General features: G+C 48.3%; 1 protein-coding gene across 1 annotated transcript in view; it reads right to left on the bottom strand.

The window, feature by feature from the left end:
* Positions 1-19,032, bottom strand: part of PLEKHG4 (pleckstrin homology and RhoGEF domain containing G4) — a gene marked incomplete at its 5' end in the record, with an annotated part of 59,771 nt that overhangs the window by 22,133 nt on the left and 18,606 nt on the right. Inside the window, 4 exons of the mRNA XM_082489643.1 lie at positions 1,198-1,253; positions 3,935-4,126; positions 4,657-4,779; positions 7,686-7,824. Of these exons, the coding sequence (XP_082345769.1) occupies positions 1,198-1,253; positions 3,935-4,126; positions 4,657-4,779; positions 7,686-7,824 (510 nt within the window). The remainder of the gene's footprint in view (positions 1-1,197; positions 1,254-3,934; positions 4,127-4,656; positions 4,780-7,685; positions 7,825-19,032) is intronic.

Below are 19,032 nucleotides of genomic sequence, written 5' to 3'. Positions count from 1 at the left end.
GGGATCCAAGGGTGGCAGACAGGGAACACCACTGAAGGAACGGCTCATGGAGCAGAGCCCAAGGACATCCCAACAAGGGAAACGCTACCATTGCCCACCCCAGCCATCCTGAGCGGTGGGACTCTGAGGACCTTCCCTCAGGAAGCAAATGCAAGGCACGGGCCCACGCTGCGAGAGGCTTCCAGGCCAGGGCAGAGCAATGCCCATACCTTCCCTGAACAGCAAGAGAAGCAGCATCTTGCACAACATCCTGACAAGCAGGAAAAGGCCCCTGGGGCCACCTCAGGCCCTCCTGTAATGACAGAGGCAGTTCAGCCATGAGGCTCTGGGCACCACAGCACCGCACGGCTGCAGGGTATGCAGGTGCTGAGCTGGTGCGATGGGACTCTGCCCTTTCTGGTTGGGTCAGTGCTTTCTTCCAACAGAGTGACTTTTGCCAGCGCAAGTATCACGCGCCTTCGCAACTGACCTTCTGTAGGACTGGTTGTCATCCCTGAGCTGGCAGAGACCATGCTGGGTGCACCGGCTCATTGGACATGCCACTGCAAGTTAGGTAGCTGCGGTGCTGACAGGGCACACAGCGCTCACACGGGCCATTTCAAGCCTGCAGACACAGACAGCTGGCGTTTTGCTCCTCACAGAGTGGTAGGGGTTGGAAGGGACCTTTGGAGATCATCTAGTCCAACTCCCATGGTAAAGTCAAGAGCATGTAGAGACCTGGGGATGTAAGGGGGACCTGGGAAACAATTTCACCCAGAGAAAGCTCAAGAGAGGAAAAAATGTGAAGGCTAACAGGGTAAGCAAGGAGAGGGAGACTTGCTCTAGCTCCTTCTGGTAATCATGGTGTGCCTACGGCAGCATTACTGTGAAGCCAGGACAGGCAGTGGGAGAGAAGGGCAGCCTTTGAGAGAGAGAGAGAAGTGACCGCCCTTGCAGGCGCCCCAGAGCAAAGCAGACATCAGAACTTTTGGTACAACATACACCCTTGCCTGCTCAGCTTCCCAGTTCTCCCCCAAAGCACTGTGTGGTGCCAGATCCCAACACAGTCTTGGAATTGAGTAAACAAGGGACAGTGGCCAGACCAGGCTTGAAGCCACAGGAAGATGGCAGGACCCCGAGTATGCCCGCACTGAGTTTGTGGTACTGAAAAACAATCCTCTGCCTGCAGTCAGAGATGGGGAAGGCAGCTTCCCTGACCGCTCCTCCTGCCTCAGCCCAGCCACCATCCAGCCCCTGTCAGGCAGCAAGAGCTCCTGCCACAAAGGAAGTGGGGACAAATGGAAACATCCAGCTTGGCACCAGTCATGGCTTTGGGGAGGGAACCCTGCCAGCCCATGTGCAAGCTCCATGCGGTCTGGCCCAGCTCAGCCTGCCTCATCACAGAGAGCTCTGACAGGCCATCAGGAACTGCCAAGCAGCGAAAAACACACTACGGTGTCTTGATGGACCATATGGGGTTGCGCTGCCCTGTCCTGCTGCCTGTCCAGCAGCACCCTATGAAACACTTGTCCACCACATGCAAAAGAAGAGCCAGCGGAACAGAGCCTCCCATTCCCAGTAGGCAGCAAGGTACATGAGGGCTGATCCCCATGGTGGGTGCTCCACTCCCTTGGCACACGCAGAGAAGTTTGGAGAGATCTGAGCTTGCCAGCTCATTACCATAGCGTACATTGCTTACGCATCTTCAGGCTCCTTCCTCAAATCCTGGGGTCTGGCACACTTCAGGCTCTTTACAAGAAGGAAAATCAAGGACATTGCTTAGTTTAGACTCCTGCTGTTGATCCCCTCGGATATTAGGGAAGAGAGAAGGGGGTTAGGCAGGCACTGACAAGATCACTGCAGGAAAGTCAAAGCAGCTCAGCATCAGAAGAGAGTGAAATCAGTTTAGATAAAATCTGCTTTCCCCCCCCACCTCCCAGATCACACCACTGACTTTGCTTTGGGAAGGCAGAAAGCACTCTGGAGATCAAGATCAAAATAATGGGCACTGAAAGAACTTTCATGTTGCGCAGCAATTTCTGCACTCATCCTACAGCTGCAGGATGTATCCCCTCCACACCCCTGGTTTCAGTTGGCCACCGGTTCACAACGCACACATGTTATATTTACAACAGGAGCACTGTTTATATTTCTACTGAAACCAGTGAGATCAAAATCCTCCTCTCTCACTAAGCGAAATACCTCTCCTCCATGCCAAAGCAGCATGCAAACATACTGTGCCACTATCATTCGGTTTTCACTGGGGCTGTGCAGCATGAAAGGCACAACCAAGAGGGGAGGTGCTGCTGCTGCCCCCAAGGACTGCATCCTCAACTGTCATCTACCAAAAAGAAGCTGTATGAGCAGTGTTATGAAGCCCTAAGAAAAGAAATGGGCCATCTTTGGGGTCTGTGTAACATTTGCGCCCCTAGAAACGGTGCAGGCTTTGAAGCTGTGGAAGAACACCTGTTGCTGTTGAGTCATGTCTGACCACCCTGGCAGCCCAAAAGCTACTACGGCAATGTAGTTTCCACTCCCAAACAGAGGACTGAGCAGCCATTAGGTGCCATATCTGTGCTTCAAAGATCTCCAACTTTGGCTGGGTAGGTTCATGCAGGATTATCATTTGGCTTGGACACAGACTTACCAAGACGCCGAGCACAGCTTGGCACCTTTGTTTCCCTCAGCTTATCTGACAAAATATGACAAAACGCATCCTTGGAAGGATGCCATGATGGCAAGGGGTGTTCAGGGACCAGAGCAGGCCCTGAACGTCTGTGGTCAGTGAGCGAGCAGAGCACAGGTTCTTGCTGTTCTCCTACAGCATAGAGGGCACTCTCCTCACCACTGGGGAAGAAACATAATGACACATTCCCATGGCAAGAGGGTCCTCCACCTGCACAGCAAACTGCATAGATGAGCTAGAGTGGACCTGCCGAGCATCACCAGACTCAATCCTCGTTCGTCCCGACAGCAGTGTTCTCGGCTGCCTTCTCCACTCTCCTCCCTCACACAGGATGCTTCTCCATGTTTTCATGTTTAGCTGAATTTCCTCCCCCCTCCTCTGAGCACTTCTGGCTGCCAAGGCAGCTCAGAGACAGCAACTAAGTGGCACCTACATCTGGTACAGCTTAACATTTAGTGTCTATTCTTTCTGGAATTTGAGAACTTCAATACCCAATGTTTGTACAAGTGTGGAATAAATGGAGCACAGGCTCCCTGGCCTTCTGCGCTTGCCAAAGCTGCATTTTAAAATGCACTTAGAAAATCCTATTGTTTATTAATCTACAACTTTAGAAATTAAAGGACACTAAATCCAACTGCAGGTCTGCTGAATGGGTGTACTTGCATTAAACCAAACAGGTAAGAAGGGCAGGCACTCAGCACAGTCACCACACGCATCCTCTCCTGCTTCGCAGATGCCTGGTCCCCTTGGGTCCCTCAGCCACACTGCCCAGCACCCCATTCTGGTGCTCCAGTTCCTCCCACAGGCCTCCACAAGAGAGGAGCTGGGATATATTTAGGGCCGAAGAGCAGGGTACTACTCTGAACAGGCTGACTTTACCAGCGTGTAAGGATACCATACGAACAAAATGCAGGCAGCCTACCCTGGCCTGGTGGCAAGGACTGGACACAAGTAGCCAGACTTTTGGCCAGCACTGTCATGACTCTTCTGTCCATTGCAGCCACAAGAGGGGCTACAGCTCAGATAGCAGACGACCTTTATTCTTAACAGATGTAGACATTTTCTTGAATACACACCCACCCACCCACCCCTTCTTCCACATACTGACTCCAGACACATGTGCGTGCAGGGGCTTTTTTGCAGCTCACGGATCCAGCCCCCTGTTGGTGCACACACTACATTTCACACCTTTCATAGACAACCAAGCTCTGGACTGAGTCCAAGCAGGCTTTTTACGCCTTCCTCCATGCAGCAGATGCCTTGTCTTACCTTGTCAAAGAATTCATACAGCCTGACCGTCTCACAGATGCGGTGCCTGTTTTCATCTAGTTGAGTGCAGAACTCCTCCAGTTGATCTCTGTAGGTCTGCAGCTTTACCCTGTAAGAATGCACATCCACAGACGAGAAGTCTTCCCATCGATCCATCTTCTTTAGTGCTTCCTGTCCCCTTCTGCAATATTCCTGAAAGCAAAATGTAATTGTGTATGAGTAGAGAGACCCAAGATGGACAGCAGATAGTCCTAGCTGTTAATGACCTTAAACTAATTAAACTGGTTTTTAAGGTTCAAATCACATAAGCAGGGGTGTACTTGTTTACAGCAGAATTCTGAAGCATCCTGACCTCTGTTATGATTTACATGAGCCACACAGCAGCTTGTAAAGGCCTACACAGTAAGGCCACATGTCAATCAGGATCAAAAAAAAAGACATAACAAGCACGTCAAGGGATTAAAAAAAGAATCCGTCTTCCATCACAGTAGTTATTTTCCTCAAGACTGGCAAATACCATCTACTGCAGGGTTGAGCTGGTGGCTTTGTTTACAGAAGGAGAGCAAAGAAGCTATGTAGTGTGATGGAAGAATACACTCCTCGGTGATGAACCCTCTACCGATGCCATCTTAGCATCACGGGTTTGGCTGAGCACGTACAAGGCACATCTGCTACCAACTCAGACTCTGGAGAATACATTTTTCCAATCAGACAACACTTACACTGGCAACAAGGTCAAACTCCCTGAACTGCTTCTGTGCTTGAAGCAGCATCTCCAAAGAATCGTCCAGGTTGACCGTTTCCTTTAGCCGTTTTCTGCCAACATTCTCAATCCAACTGCTGACCTAGGAGAAAAAGGAAAAGCTCCACTATTAGTCACTCCGTGCTACTCACCACGGTAGGCCTTTATGTGGAAAGAGCAAGGATTTGCTCTCATAACACTGGTCGCTTTATTACTGGAAAGAATGTGCATGTACACCTCTCCCCCCATCCTGGCATTTCAGCCTGAGCCTCCTGCTAGGAGTTTTTCCACTTCAGGTTGCTGAGTAATTGCAAAGCTCTGCTATTGCTCACTAGCCTTAGGCATAAACACGGCAAGTAGCTGCTCGGGCTCTGTTTCAGGTGAGCCATGGTCTAACGTAAGCTCTGCAACCTGCAGGCTGGCCTGATATTCCTATTATTGTTACCCCCAAGTGGGATAAAATCTCCCTGCTGCCAGATTTCCTACACCACTTCCCTTTTCTGACTGGCAGGACACGAACTACGTCAGTGTGAACGTACTGGCGGATTCTCCCCATCTGCAATGTTTCACTGTTCTCTGAGACTGTTACTGGTTTTCTGAAGGCAGCTCTCCACGAAGCCATGCAGTAACTGCAGGTTCCTCAACAGAGCCCAGCCACTGCCGCAGTTATAAGCCTATATCCTCAAACTTGGGTACAGAACTAACAGGAGCGTCCTAAAAGCAAAGCAGACAGAGGAGGCCAAACAGGATAACACAGCACCGCCATCAACAGTGGGTTTTAAAAACAGGCTAGTAAACTTGTCTGCGATGCTTCAGGCATAACTGCACCTGCGGGAAGGGACAGACTAAATGTTTCCTAATGCCCACGCATCCTGTTTTCCTGCATCATCTAAACCCATATCCCAACTCTACCCCACAGTCAAGGACAATCTCCTAGTCTTCTGGACTAAGAGAGGGTCTGTGCTCATGGAATAAGCCCATCAGCAAGAGGAGATGATGGTGGGTTCCCAGGTTGTGACCCACACTGCAGAGGGGCACGCTGCTGTTCCCTAGAGCTCCTAGGTAGGTGTAAAAGCAGGAGCAGCTGCTGCCATCATTGGTGATCTGCAAACAAGTAAGCTGGGAGCAGTCAGTTTGGCTCAACTCAATCAAAAAAAGTTCATTTTAAAGCAGGGACGGGTTGCAGAGCCTGCTTTGGTGCCTTTTTTTCATTTCTGTTTGGTGTTAGGAACCTGTGTGTTTAAGGGAATCTTCACTAGGTTCTTGCATCACACTTCTTGTCCTGAACACAGTGCATGGCGCCCAAGTGTCTACTTCCAAATGGGAAGTCATTAAAACTCTTGGATCCACCTTGGCCTGTGAAAACAACAGGTAGGCTGCAGCCTCCTTTGCAAATCCAATTCCCTGCAGAGGAGAAGAGCCCAGAATCCTAGAAGAGCAATGGTCAAACTGGTCCTAGTACTGATCTTTAAGGATGCAGGTTCCTAAGGTCAACTCCAAACAGTGCACAACTCTTCACGCACACAGGGTAATAAGTGATACATAAACCTTCTCGTTGTTGACAAGTTACACCAAAGGAGACTATGTGACTCCATAATTTCGAGGCTGAGTTTAGGCTTAGGAAACTGCAACACTGAAAGGACTATCTCGTAGGATGCTCAGACAGCCTGAGTTACTTTATGACTTTTTAAGGCTCTTTGTCTACATAGCTAGAGGTTTCAAAGGTCTTTCTGAAAACCAGTGCCTGTTTGCTTCAGGCTTCATGGCTGTGAAGCGCTTCAATAAATGGCACATGAAGGAAAGTTGAAGCTCCCACAGAAGTGCAGGGGGTGAGGGGGTTGAGGGTGACTCTTGGGCTAAGGACAAGAGGCTGTTCCCTGCCTGCAGACTGTATAAAGGGCTGCACCCAGCGGCAACAGAAGCGTGCCTGGAGCTGCTCCCAGAGGGGAAGGGGTGTGCCTGGGCCTTATCAGATAGCAGGGACCTGAGCACTGCACAGGAATCTAAACAACAGAGTGGGCAGCAGGGACGCGCAGTTAGCCTCAGGTAGGCTGTGTGGCTCATTCAGCAGCAGGATGTAGGCAAACCCTGCAGGATCGACAGCCCAGAGGGGACACGCGGACTCATCATCAGCTTGGTGCCATTGCTCTGCTGCTTCTCAAGATGGAGCATGAAGAATGGCTCCTCAGTCTTGCTAGGAGGGTACTTTTGCTGATCAATGTAAAAAGACAACCCACCTCCAAGTGTACTGCTCGCCACTACACTGTGGTCTTTACATATGGAAAAACATCACAGATGTTTATGAGGTTTGACCAATTGACACCTAGAGAGCAGCCAGGAGACTTTTACTTAACTTAATCTGCCCCTCTACTCCACTGTGGTGAGGCCGATCCCCCTGCAGCACTGTGTCCAACTCTGGGGCCCCCCAACATCAGAAGGACATGGACCTGTTGGAGTGGGGCCAGAGAAGGCCCCGGAGATGCTGGAAGGGCTGGAGCCCCTCTGCTGGAGGACAGGCTGGGAGAGTTGGGGGTGTTCAGTCTGGAGAAGAGAAGGCTCCGGGGAGACTTTAGAGCCCCTTCCAGTGCCTAAAGGGGCTCCAGGAGAGCTGGGGAGGGACTCTGGATCAGGGAGGGGAGCCATGGAACGAGGGGTGATGGTTTTAAACTGAAAGAGGGGAGATTTAGATGAGATATGAGGAAGAAATTCTTTCCTGTGAGCCCCTGGCACAGGCTGCCCAGAGAAGCTGTGGCTGCCCCATCCCTGGAGGTGTTCAAGGCCAGGTTGGACAGGGCTTGGAGCAACCTGGGCTGGTGGGAGGTGTCCCTGCCCAGGGCAGAGGGGTGGAACTGGATTATCTTTAAGGTCCCTTCCAACCCAAACCATCCTGGAATTCTATGACCATTCTACACTGTCACCTTGAGAGATCAATAAGCCCAGCACCTGCTGTAGGATGTACAGTCAGAGGGTGGCAGCAGGCAGTCACTAGAACCAACAAACAGGCCTTACCTCCTTAAAACATTCTTCCACTTTCTCAAACTCCATCACCAGCTCCAGTTCCTGGATGCGTTTGTTCGACAGCATCACCAGTCGGTGAACCCCCTCATCCACTCGATTATAAAGCACACTGGCAGCATCAAGTGCGTCTCTGGAAAGGGACACAAGGCTGGTCAAGGGGTTTGCATTAGATCCTTCCCCCAGCACTTCATGCAAACATGACCCGCCTAACAGCAGCGCTTCAGTCATCCTTCCCATGGGACCTGTCATGGCCATCTCCATATGGAGAACAGAAGGAGAATAATGCTGCTCCCTGCATGTTCCCGTGATTCACCACTCTGATCCCAGTGCAGACAACCTGGCAGGAAGGACAAGGGCATCTCCTCCCAGCCAGGCTCCTTGCAAAATTCAGTGTACTTGTCACACTTTCAGATACGATACTCAGCTTCTCATAAATGCAGATTATTGCATCAGTGGGCTTTCACAAAACAGAGGCTCAGGCAGTCTCAGTGTCTAAAACCACCATTTGAATTTAATTTAAATAAGTAAATAAGCAATCACTAGGAAGCAAATCTCTCCTAAATGACAACAACAACATAAAGCCCTTGATGCCCCACTCGCTCTCAGGAATTTCCACCAACCCAACAAAAATGCAAAGCGTACAACACCTCAGCTCCAAGAGAAACTGAATTTTTACAATGTCGTGCTGGAAAGATTCAAAGACAGGCATCCCGGCACAGGCAGCTGTGCCGACCAAAGCCCAACAGGCAACACCAGGCAGCACTCTCCCGGCCAGCCTGGCCACAGCAGGAGTTAGCCTCCTCCATCCACAGGCAGGAATGGAGGGGTTCAGGCTGGAGCCCCGTGCCCTTGGATGCTGGAGCCAGGGACTCTGCACACCATCTAATCCTGGCACGATGATGAATATTAGCGGGTTCCTTTCAGATGTGTGCAGCACCTCTCCAGCACAGGTTTCACCAAATTAGAGCCAGGATACAGAATAGCATTCAAGCTTTTTCCTTCTTTGTGCCCCTGAATTTCTCATATTTCTTCTGCTTCTATATTTCCCCTCCTTTTACAACCACAGACTCAAAAGATGCCTTCAACAAAAATACTACAGCCTTCTTCAGCTGTGCTCTACACTGGCACAGTTCAGCTGCCTGAGCATCTCCTGTACTCACCCTAAACCAGTTTTCATTTTGCAATTGTTTTACAACCTTCTGGATAAGAGAGCATGGCTTTTTTGTCATATTATTAAAATTATCCAAAGCACTTGTGAAATAGATAGTTAATAAAACTCTGAAAGCTTTGCTAATGGAAATTCATAGAAGCAATTCAGCATTCACATTTATTTCTGTCTTAGGTTATAGGCATCTTGAACCTATGAAATGCAGCTGAATACAAGCATTTAGTGGCAAGCATCCTATAGTTTTTAGACGGTATTTAAGTGACATGAGGTAGTACAATAGGTCTGGACAACTAGCTCTGCACAGCAGAAATCCACAGGATTTTTCCATTCAGAATTCCACCCAGTGAGCAACAGCCAACTTCTCAAACCTCAGGCTCTTAGATACTTTTGTTTTTCCTTTTCAAAATGCCATTAGACTGAATGAATTTCTCCAAAGCACAGCCAAAAAAGCCTGAATTGTTTCTGGACTAAGATCAGTGCTACTGCGGTGGAGAGGAGACAGGTTCTCTACAGAGAATCTGCAAGCTTCAATGGAAAGATCCAAGCTGTAACGTCGCTCCCGCGTTTCCCGAAACCACCATAAACAAACAGTGATGCTATGAGCCTTCTGTTTCATAATCCTTTCCCAGGGACAGACCCAGATCCAACGCAGGAGACTTGCAGCAGCAGAGCCGTAACCACTGTCCAAGCTGAGCTCTGGAAAGTGTGTTTACAGAGCAGGTTGTGAAGGCCAGTTCCCGTCAGCAGCAGTGACACAGCTAGGACAGCTAATGAGAAACAGTTCGGAAGATCGCTGGAAGTTATATTTGGCAACAACATGAATGCTGTTGGGTTTGGTGCAGCAGAGTGGATCTGTCAGGTATTAGTTTCTGAATAAGGCTCTGGCATGCTGAGGGCCAGACAGGCAGACACCCTTTGGTCTTACTCCCACGGGTCTGAAGTCCCTGCTGGCATGAATACTGTCACCCACTCAGGAAAGCACACTGATACAGCAAATGCTGTTCCTCCCACCGGCACAAACAAGCCAGCACCTATAACTTTAGACATTACGGGCTGTTATATGCAAACATTTGCAATTATCCTCTCGTGAGGCAAAATATTTTTCCAACCTTTCTCTGAGCTTCCATGGAAATCACTTTGCTGTTGATGCTGCTTCTTTGATGGCGCTCATCAACAAGCTAGATTGACCTGCTAGACCTTTCTGTAATGGGAGTCCTTATGTCCACCCAAGCCTGTGATAAAGAAAGCATGCATGGTTTCAACTCTTAACAAGAGATTGCAAGATAGTGACCTTACGGTGTAGCAACTGGAACCAAGAGTTGCAGCTCCCGCGTTGGCTGACCTAGCACAGAGCGTGATCTGATTTAGGGGAAGGGAGCCAGGGAGTCCCACTCCACTCCTTTCCATACCTGATGGAGGAAACAGGACTCCAGTTGTCTCAAATTTGGGTAGTTTTCCTTGACGGGAGTCAGCCACAACCCGGGCTGCAAGGCTCTAAAGATCCCCACATAGCAGACAGCACATTTCCCAAAGTCACAAACCAGACTCTCCTGAAAACACCACTGCAACTATGGGGAAAATCACCCTTAAGGTAGAGGAATAGGAAGTGATTACCAAACAAATATGTTTTCATTATCATTTTATAAACAGAAATAGGCCTGTCACAAGCTCACTGTGTAAAGAGGTGAATTCACCATGCCATCGTGGACAAGCCCAGTCTCGGAGCACATTTGAGACCAGTATTGGCCTTATGACAAATGTCTGCTCCAGAGAAAGTCGGGTTCAAAAATGCAGTACTAAAATACTCCTGCTGGCCCACCCACTGAGTGCTGAGGAGCCCACTTCAGGAGAAGGGGCTTGGGTGAACTGCTTGCTGCTGAGATGAAGGACTGAAAAAAAAAAAAAAAAAAAAAAAAATCCACCCCAAACAGCGCTCTTCTGGCCCCACACAGGTTCCTTCCACAGAAGGAATTATCCCGTGTTATTGGAAATAGTAGAAAAATAAAGAGCCAGACTATGAAGGTCTCGAGAAGACCAAGCCTTCCTTGCGTTTGCAGAAAGCGGCAGGGAAGACCCCAGCTAGAGCCTCCAGTTTAGAAGCGAGCAATCAGCCCTCCACCTTCAGATGTGATCCATATCTCCGCAAATAACGCGGCAGCCATGCATGTCTACAGATACTCAGTCATCTTCCCCCTCTCTCAGCTGATTCAATGGTACTAAAAGTGACATCCTGTTCCTGAATGCACGCATGGAGAAGCTTTGCTGTACTGCTCCACAGGCACCTCAAACTTACCTAGAGTCAGCCAAGGATGCATTTGGGAGCTTATACTGTGAGCAGGACCCAGAATTCATTTCAGGTAAGTTTTCATTTTAAGTTGGGCTGTTTAGGGCCTATATCATTATCTAAAAAATCCCTTACTCTTGGCATTTAAATAATTTTGTTTTCTGTGAATGCTTACAGCAGGCTATTGATACACTTACACAACCCGATACCCACCACTGCCCCTTCTCTTGGCCCTGCCAATGGTTTGCCGAGTGACTGACTGCACACAAGCCACCCAGAAAAAAAAAAAAACAAAAAAAAAACACAAACCACCCAAAACGTTTCTAAACGGCTCCTCTGGCTCAGAACCCCAGAGGGACCTTCAGGTGTGGCCTCACGCCATTCCTCCTCCTCTGCCGAGTTCCTCCAGCATCCCAGCACCTCAGTCCTTTGTTGCAGGGTCCAGCCACGCTGTTTTCACACATTCTGCCTCGCTTGGCAGGCATTCATTAAAACCTCCACATCTAGTTGTTGGTCTTCCGTTGCATCTCCAAGGTAACTCCATTCATATGTTGTCAGCTCCTGACAGTTCACTTTTACCAGCCCGACAGGCTCGCCAACTAGCATCCATCTTTTACTCTCTTACAGAGGAAAATATAACCCTTTCCACCCTGTTGTATAAAGTAAGTAGGGAAATGGAGCCAAACAAAGAAATCGCTCACAGTCCATGGGAAAGTTTGGGTTTTTTTCCGATTCACTGAGGCACTTCCAGTGCTCACAGAAAGTATCCATTGGGCTTTAAGCATGTTCTCCCAAAACTCTGTACATCTGTTTACTTATCTACACATGCCCATCCATTTGCTGATTCACATCGTAAAAACTTCTTCCTAAATCATTTCTAATATACCAGTAAACTCAATGATATCCTGCAATGGGGAGTTTCATGGGGAAAACGATACCTTGCATAAACAACTAGTTCTTTTTCAGAGTCAGACTTAGGAGCTTTTCATCCCCGTCCTTCATTGCTTGGAGTAAACGAACCAAATATTGAAAATTTGGTTGAAGAAGAAAAAGTGACTTCCATCCCGCCACACAAAGGGAAACACCTGGTCATTAAGCACGTTAAAGATATTTTAATAGTGGCCCGAGCAAGTCTGAGGAAGAAAAGCAGAGAGTTGTTTGAAGTCAGTGGAAAGTCTCGTCTAAGCTTAGATTGTTTGGATGCATTGCAATTTCCCTGCACATGTGAGCGTGGTAATAAGAGTCTTTCACTACATTCCTCCATGGTCAAATCATCCAAAGTAATTTTGCAATAGTGCAGAGTCGATATAATTTATAGCAAAAAAGGAGTAGCTTGATGTCAGTTTATGTTTCCCCAAATCCTGTTTTCATTGGGCAATTATCGTTTCAGTGGAAAAGGTTCCAAACGTCTTCAGTTTTCTGGAGAAGTGCCAAGTTGTTGTATAATGGTAGGGTAATTTTAAACCTATAATTTAAAAAAAGACCATTTCTGTCTGAATCCGTCCTTCAAAAAAGCTAGCCTTGAAGAGTTACACTTTAGTTTTCAAAGCAAAATACCTGATTTGTTTTTGAAAATAGAGGGCTACAGAAGAGGCATCCAGCAGGCTGGGAAACGCAGGTGCTGCACGAGCCTCGCCTGCCGGTGCCAGCGAGACGCAAATAGAAGAGTGCAGGGAGGGAGGCAGCGGAACCATTACTATTCTGGCCCTTGAAAAACTACTCTAAGCAACAGCAAGAAGAATAGATCTAAAGCAAGTGCTAAAATCAGAGCTCACCCTCTGACTAACCTTGGTCAATTTTAAAATGGCAGAAATTCATGGATGGACAGAACACAAGACATACCGCCTTTTGCTAATGTATTTCAGGGGTTTTAGGTAAGTATATTGCAGCTAGCTTGCCCTGGAAAAATGAGATATTCCTGATCGTTCTGTAATTTAGAAGAAACACAGTCAGATGTTACACTATTACAGAATCACAGACTGGCAGGGGTTGGAAGGGACCTCTGGAGACCATCCAGTCCAACCCCCCTGCCAAAGCAGGGTCACCCAGAGCAGTTGCACAGGATTGCATCCAGGCGGGTTTGGAACGTCTCTAGAGAAGGAGACTCCCCAACCTCTCCGGGCAGCCTGTGCCAGTGCTCTGCCACCCTCAGAGTAAAGAAGTTTTTCCTCATGTTGAGATGGAATTTCCCATGTTCCAGCTTGTGCCCGTTGCCCCTTGTCCTGTCACTGGGCACCACTGAAAAGAGTCTGGCCCCATCCTCTTGCCACCCACCCTTTAGATATTGATAAGCATTGGTGAGATCCCCTCTGTCTTGTCTTCTCCAGGCTGAACAGCCCCAGGTCTCACAGCCTTTCCTCATCAGAGAAGTGCTCTGTTCCCTTGATCATCGTTGTAGCCCTCCGCTGGACGCTCTCCAGCAGTTCCCTGTCCTTCTTGAACTCGGGGGCCCTGAACCAGACACAGTACTCCAGATGTGGCCTCACCAGGGCAGAGCAGAGGGGGAGGACGACTTCCCTCGACCTGCTGGCCATGCTCTTTTTAATGCGCCCCAGGAGACCATTGGCCTTCTTGGCCACTAGGGCACATTGCTGGCTTATGGGCATCCTGTTGTCCCCCAGGACTCCCAGGTCTCTCTCTGCAGAGCTGCTTTCCAGCAGGTCAGCCCCTAACCTTTACCTGTGCATGGGGTTATTCCTCCCCAGGTGCAGGACCCTCATCCAGTCTTCCACTGCTGGTGCTGAACTTCCCTGGTGGATGTCTCTACAGGTTTTGGCAGAAAATGAATAGGAACTGACAACTCAGAGATTTAAAAGATGGCTTTGTCCAAGGACATCACTCAGATCACCTGTGCTGACACCTTGGCTACAAATCATCTAGACATCCTGATTTCTTCTTCAGGAAGAAATCCTTCCCGCTTTGTCCTGCGTGCCTGAAGGCTGTTTCACAGGAAGAGAAATGCATTTAAGCCATTCTTGGTCACGAATGCATTTTGGTAGCAACCTACCCAACTGCCATATTTGTAATGATCCCATAAAAGCAGGTCAACCCCAAACACACACTGCGGCTCTTCAAGCTGAAAACTTCACAATGCAGCTGAGGTTAAAATTCAAACCAGCCATAGTGAAGCTAATGCAGATATTGCTAAATAAACTGTAATTATTCTCTGCAGCACACAAATAGCGATGGTGGTTTTAATTACCCAATAAAAGTATTTGAGGAGCTGGGTACGGTTTTTAGAAGCCTGGGTGTCCTTAGAAAGGCACAGAGGTCAAACTCCAAGTTTGGGGTTGCCTGTGGGATTCTTGCCATTCATCATGGGAACAGGGGACCTGGCTGAGACCACAGACCTGCCTGAATCCCTCCTCACCAGGTTACCCGACAAGCACACGCACTGGGAGCAACCCATCCAATTAATACAGCATACCACAGACCATAATTACCGAGAAAATTCTCTTCTAGAGCACAGTTCATTTGAACACATTTTTAGCAGCAATATACTCTGAAGTCCCTTTAAAAGCAAAGGGATTGATGCATACAGTTAAACAAGCGTCCAAGTGTGGTCCCAAGCTGTGACCTTTGATTTTTTCCCCAGCCTGGCTTGCATTCAGTTACAGTAAAACTGTGTTCAGGCTTTGGGTGATTTTAAATCCCAGTAAGATCCATAAAACTGACTGGAAAAAAAACTATTACAAGAAATCCCAAACCAACAAGTAGAGTGCTTATGGGGAAAGCTCACCCCGCTGTGCAGCCTGAGATAGGACATGCAAACACTGTTCCAGGAACACCAAGCATCAGGCTGTGGTTTTCTACCAGCTGTAGAAAACCTCCTACCTCCACATCCCATCCCATATACATTAACCTATTTATTTATAGTTGTTATCTAGGTTGACTGCACTAGTCTAACAGCTGTGCTCTTGGAGTTAGGACCACCAGGTTTTCAAGATTCCCTGCTCAAATATATACACACTAGCATTTCAAGCCACACACTCATTTCCCTGATACATCCTCCTTTTGCACACTCCCAGTGTTTATGATACATATAATAGCAGTGACTGTGCTATTAACTACCCCGACAACAAAAATACCTACCCCAACTCAGCCATATAAAAAACGGTGCTTGTGGGATGGCCTGGGCTGAGCCAGGAACTTCAGGCGGTTCAGCTAACATCCTATACTGGAAACTTTTGGCAGTTTTTTCCGTAATATTTTTAAACAGATAAAACACACAGTGTGTCATTAATTGCCTAATACCCTGTTGGCATGCCAAACATTGCAAACAAGACCAAGCAAAACCATAGTCTTCTGGGTAAATTCCCACTGAACCCAGGAAGATTTAGGACACGAGACAGCAGAAAATAAACAGCAGAAAGGGAACTGTGGGGGATCACCTCATGGAAAGCCTAAAAGAATAATGAAAACTTACCTAGACAGAGCTCTGCAATCTTTCACCTCTCTGCAAATGCCACAACTGCCTCCACACAGCACTTCATACACTCAGAACGGCAACAGCTCCATGCTCCTTTATGTGCAGAGCAAGGAGGTTTGTTTAATGCGAGTGTAAGTGCTTTTTACTGGGCTAAAACCACCACGCAAACAGAGGGAACAGGTTAGACTGTAACGAAAATGAATACCAAGCAGCACGATATGTGTTTGGATAGAAATGTCGCCATGCGCTCCTCCCTCCACCTGACGCAAACAAATAAGCCCATGGAAGAGCACTGCCACCCATGCACTGCCAAAGGCCAAAGGTTCGTCAGCATCTTCTGTGTCACCAGCTACAGCGTAGAGGTGTCTCATGGTAGAAAACTGCCAATCTTTGAGGCCAGGGTTTAAGCACAGTTTTTCATCTCACTTCAAGGTATACTGAGAGCTTGTCCTAATTAAGAGATGAAGGTTTTAGGATTAGGTCCACAGAAGCAGCACGCAAAAGAGGCCTATCAATGGAAAATGCATCTCGCAGACCATGTCAGGAGAATGCACTATGGAAATTGGTAGCATGAGAGGTTCCCAAAGCTCCCAGAGAGGCAGGAAGATGAGCAAGCGCTAGATAAGCAAACCAGGAAAATGGCATCACTGAGACGGATGCAGGCACTGCCTGCTTTTGAAGCACACACAAACGCATGGAGTAGTGACCATCAAAGTGGCCACAGCACAGACAGAAAGAGATACATCTCTGAAGCAGAAAGGGGATGGCAGAAGACAGTAATACCTCCAGGAAGGATTTCCCCATGTAGGTTGCCTGGCCATCACCACAAGCATATGGCAGTAGCTGTCAGCTTGCAGGTGCACACCTTTTAACTTCCGAACCAAGAAGGACAGCCAACCCAGTCTCCCCAGACTGAGTCTTACACACAGGACACCTGCCTCACCTCCATCCTTACCCCCAACTTGTCCCATGCTTTGGAAGACCAGCTTAGCCTCTCTGCCTAGAGCCCAGACAGAGCTTCAGATGGTGCTCGTGCAGTCCCTTGGCAAGCCCTCCCTGAGCCCCTGAGAGCTTGTACACTATCCAAGTTTACTTCTGCCAAAAGGAGCTTGTACACCACTTTGCAGAGCGGCACGTGCCTGCCTTGGAGCGTCCCAGGAGTTGCTACTAACTGGAGTCTTGCTAAAACTCCACAAACATGATCTCCTACACAGCTATAACCCACTGCTTCATTAACTGGCCACAGCTTCAAGCAGACCTAGAGCCTCAACACTGCATGTGGAAGCCAGGCACAAGAGCTGCGGAGGCTGTTTGCTGTACGATCACCCTTTTTGTTGCTGTAATTGAGTCAGGTCCAGCATCAGGAACCTGGCAGCTGCCACTCAGGAAGTCTGCTCTGCACTGCCCATTACCTCTGCTCAACTCAGGTCCCCACCCAGGGCTTCCAATCAGATCACCAAGCCACACTAAAAATAGCCAGCTCACAAAACCAGCTCTTGGCTCTCACCACTCCACCCTCAAAGCACAGAGACTGGCTACACAGCCTTCTGCAAACAAAAGGAGAATTCACTCCTCCATCTATTTATAAGCTGCTTATTCACAGCTTGCAAGCACAAATTCTTTTCAGATGAGGACCTTGGGGGAAGAGATTATGTTTTTTCTGGTTCCATGTTGCACAGAGCCCAGCACCCAACCTGGTCATCCTTTCACCATCTGAGGTTTTTCCTCTTTCTTTCGGCTCTCGCATCCAGTCTTGTGGCGATCTTGCCTGCCAACACGCAGAGCGTGATGCAATCGCACTGCCGTGCCATGCTGAGAACACAGGTTCACTGGCAGAGCCAGGCATGCACCAGGTATATTCTGGTTCAACTAGTATAAAACATTTTTATATTAATATAAAATGTTTATAACTTCTTTACTCCACTTCTGACTCATCTACAGGACGAAAGGCATCACTGGACACTTTGTCTAGGCAAGCATTCCCAGCTCTTGGCTATGCTGGAAGAGCAGCAATAATGAGAACAACAGTGGAAAATGTCTGGCTGAAGACCAGGTTAAAAGTCTCCTTGCCTTGCTGCCCAGCCCCGCGCAACTGCCTCGCTTTACTAAGAGCTCCAAACTGCTGCTGCCTGGTTTCTGGCAGCTTCTCTGACACTTCCATCATAAGCCTAGAGAAGTCTGCAAAATCCAACACAAAATAAGGAATGCGTTAGTCCATCTTCCACAACAGGCTCAGTGAGTTGCCTGCAAGCCACAGGTTAGTTGATCGATACGCTAGACGTCCAGAAGCCAATGTTACACCTGCTAGCCAACTCAATGTAACTTTATTAAAAAGACTGTGTTTATTAAGAGTTTCCTGTCCAAAAGTGCAAAAATAAATATTAATAGTGTTACAGTGATGGATGTCTCCATGGCATTTGTCCACACTTACCGACAGGAACTTCAGCTAGGCTAATAGCTCTGCATTTCAATCCCCAGAAAGACAGCAAAATCTGGAAACTTTCAGCTAACAGACCTGGAGAAGCACCAAGCCTTCAGCGCGGCAGATGGTGTGAAGGCAAATGTGCTGGCTTTAAAGCCAGCCAGCTCCACCAACAATGAATAAGGCACCTTCAGCAGTCCACCTGCACCTCTGGGTGGCCAGCCTGTGCTGGAGCTATCATTACAGCACTTACAGAGGCGCCACAGAGATACTGCCTCATCAGTACCACACCTGCACCAACTCCAGGCCAAATTCAGCCTGGTCTTCCCGGAGGTGGGAGCATGGTGTGGGATCCGCTGAGCACACCACATCCCCTTAGCCAAATCCCCGCAGGATGCGTATTCTGGTAAAGGAGCTTCTCCTTTCTAAGCCGGGAAAAGGCTGAGATCCAGAAAAGCTGCTTGGAGAAGACTTTCTTTCCCTTTGTGGATAGGCAAGGCTATCCTTTACAGTGGTAGTTGGTGGAGAAAGGAGTATGAAGACTCTTGGTCAGCTCATATTTGGAACAGAGAGTGAGCAGAGTTACCAGTCAAAGCCACTGCATCTCTCAGGAGTACTTTCTTTTTTTGTACTTTCTCATCCAGGAAAGACTCCCGAGGCTCTCAAAGAAAAACAAACAGATGTACCACAATGCATCTCTCCTGCATGACCACATCTCTGATGGGACAAGTTCCCTTTCTGCAGGAAAGGAGCTGTGTCACTGGCTGAGTAAGCCCTCGCAAAGGCTGGCTCAGACCTGAGCAGCAATGAGATCCCACTGCTCTGTGTCATGAAACGCTCCAAAGGGCATCTCAGCTCTCCAGGAGGGCAGAGCAAGGAAACATGCCAAAACCAACACCAAGGGAAGAGTTTCATTACTAACGAAAGACTAAAGCAAGTCTTGTTTGCTATGTGCTCCAGAAAGGTATTTGGCAGATAACATCTAACAGCACAGAGCACAAGCCTGCTTCCTTGCCTATTTTAGCATACTATCTC

Source organism: Vanellus vanellus, assembly GCF_965231255.1.
Source record: "Vanellus vanellus genome assembly, chromosome: 12".
NCBI classification, from domain to species: Eukaryota; Metazoa; Chordata; class Aves; order Charadriiformes; family Charadriidae; genus Vanellus; species Vanellus vanellus.
The sequence above is the reverse complement of the archived record's forward strand: the minus strand, read 5'-3'. Positions and strand labels throughout refer to the sequence as shown.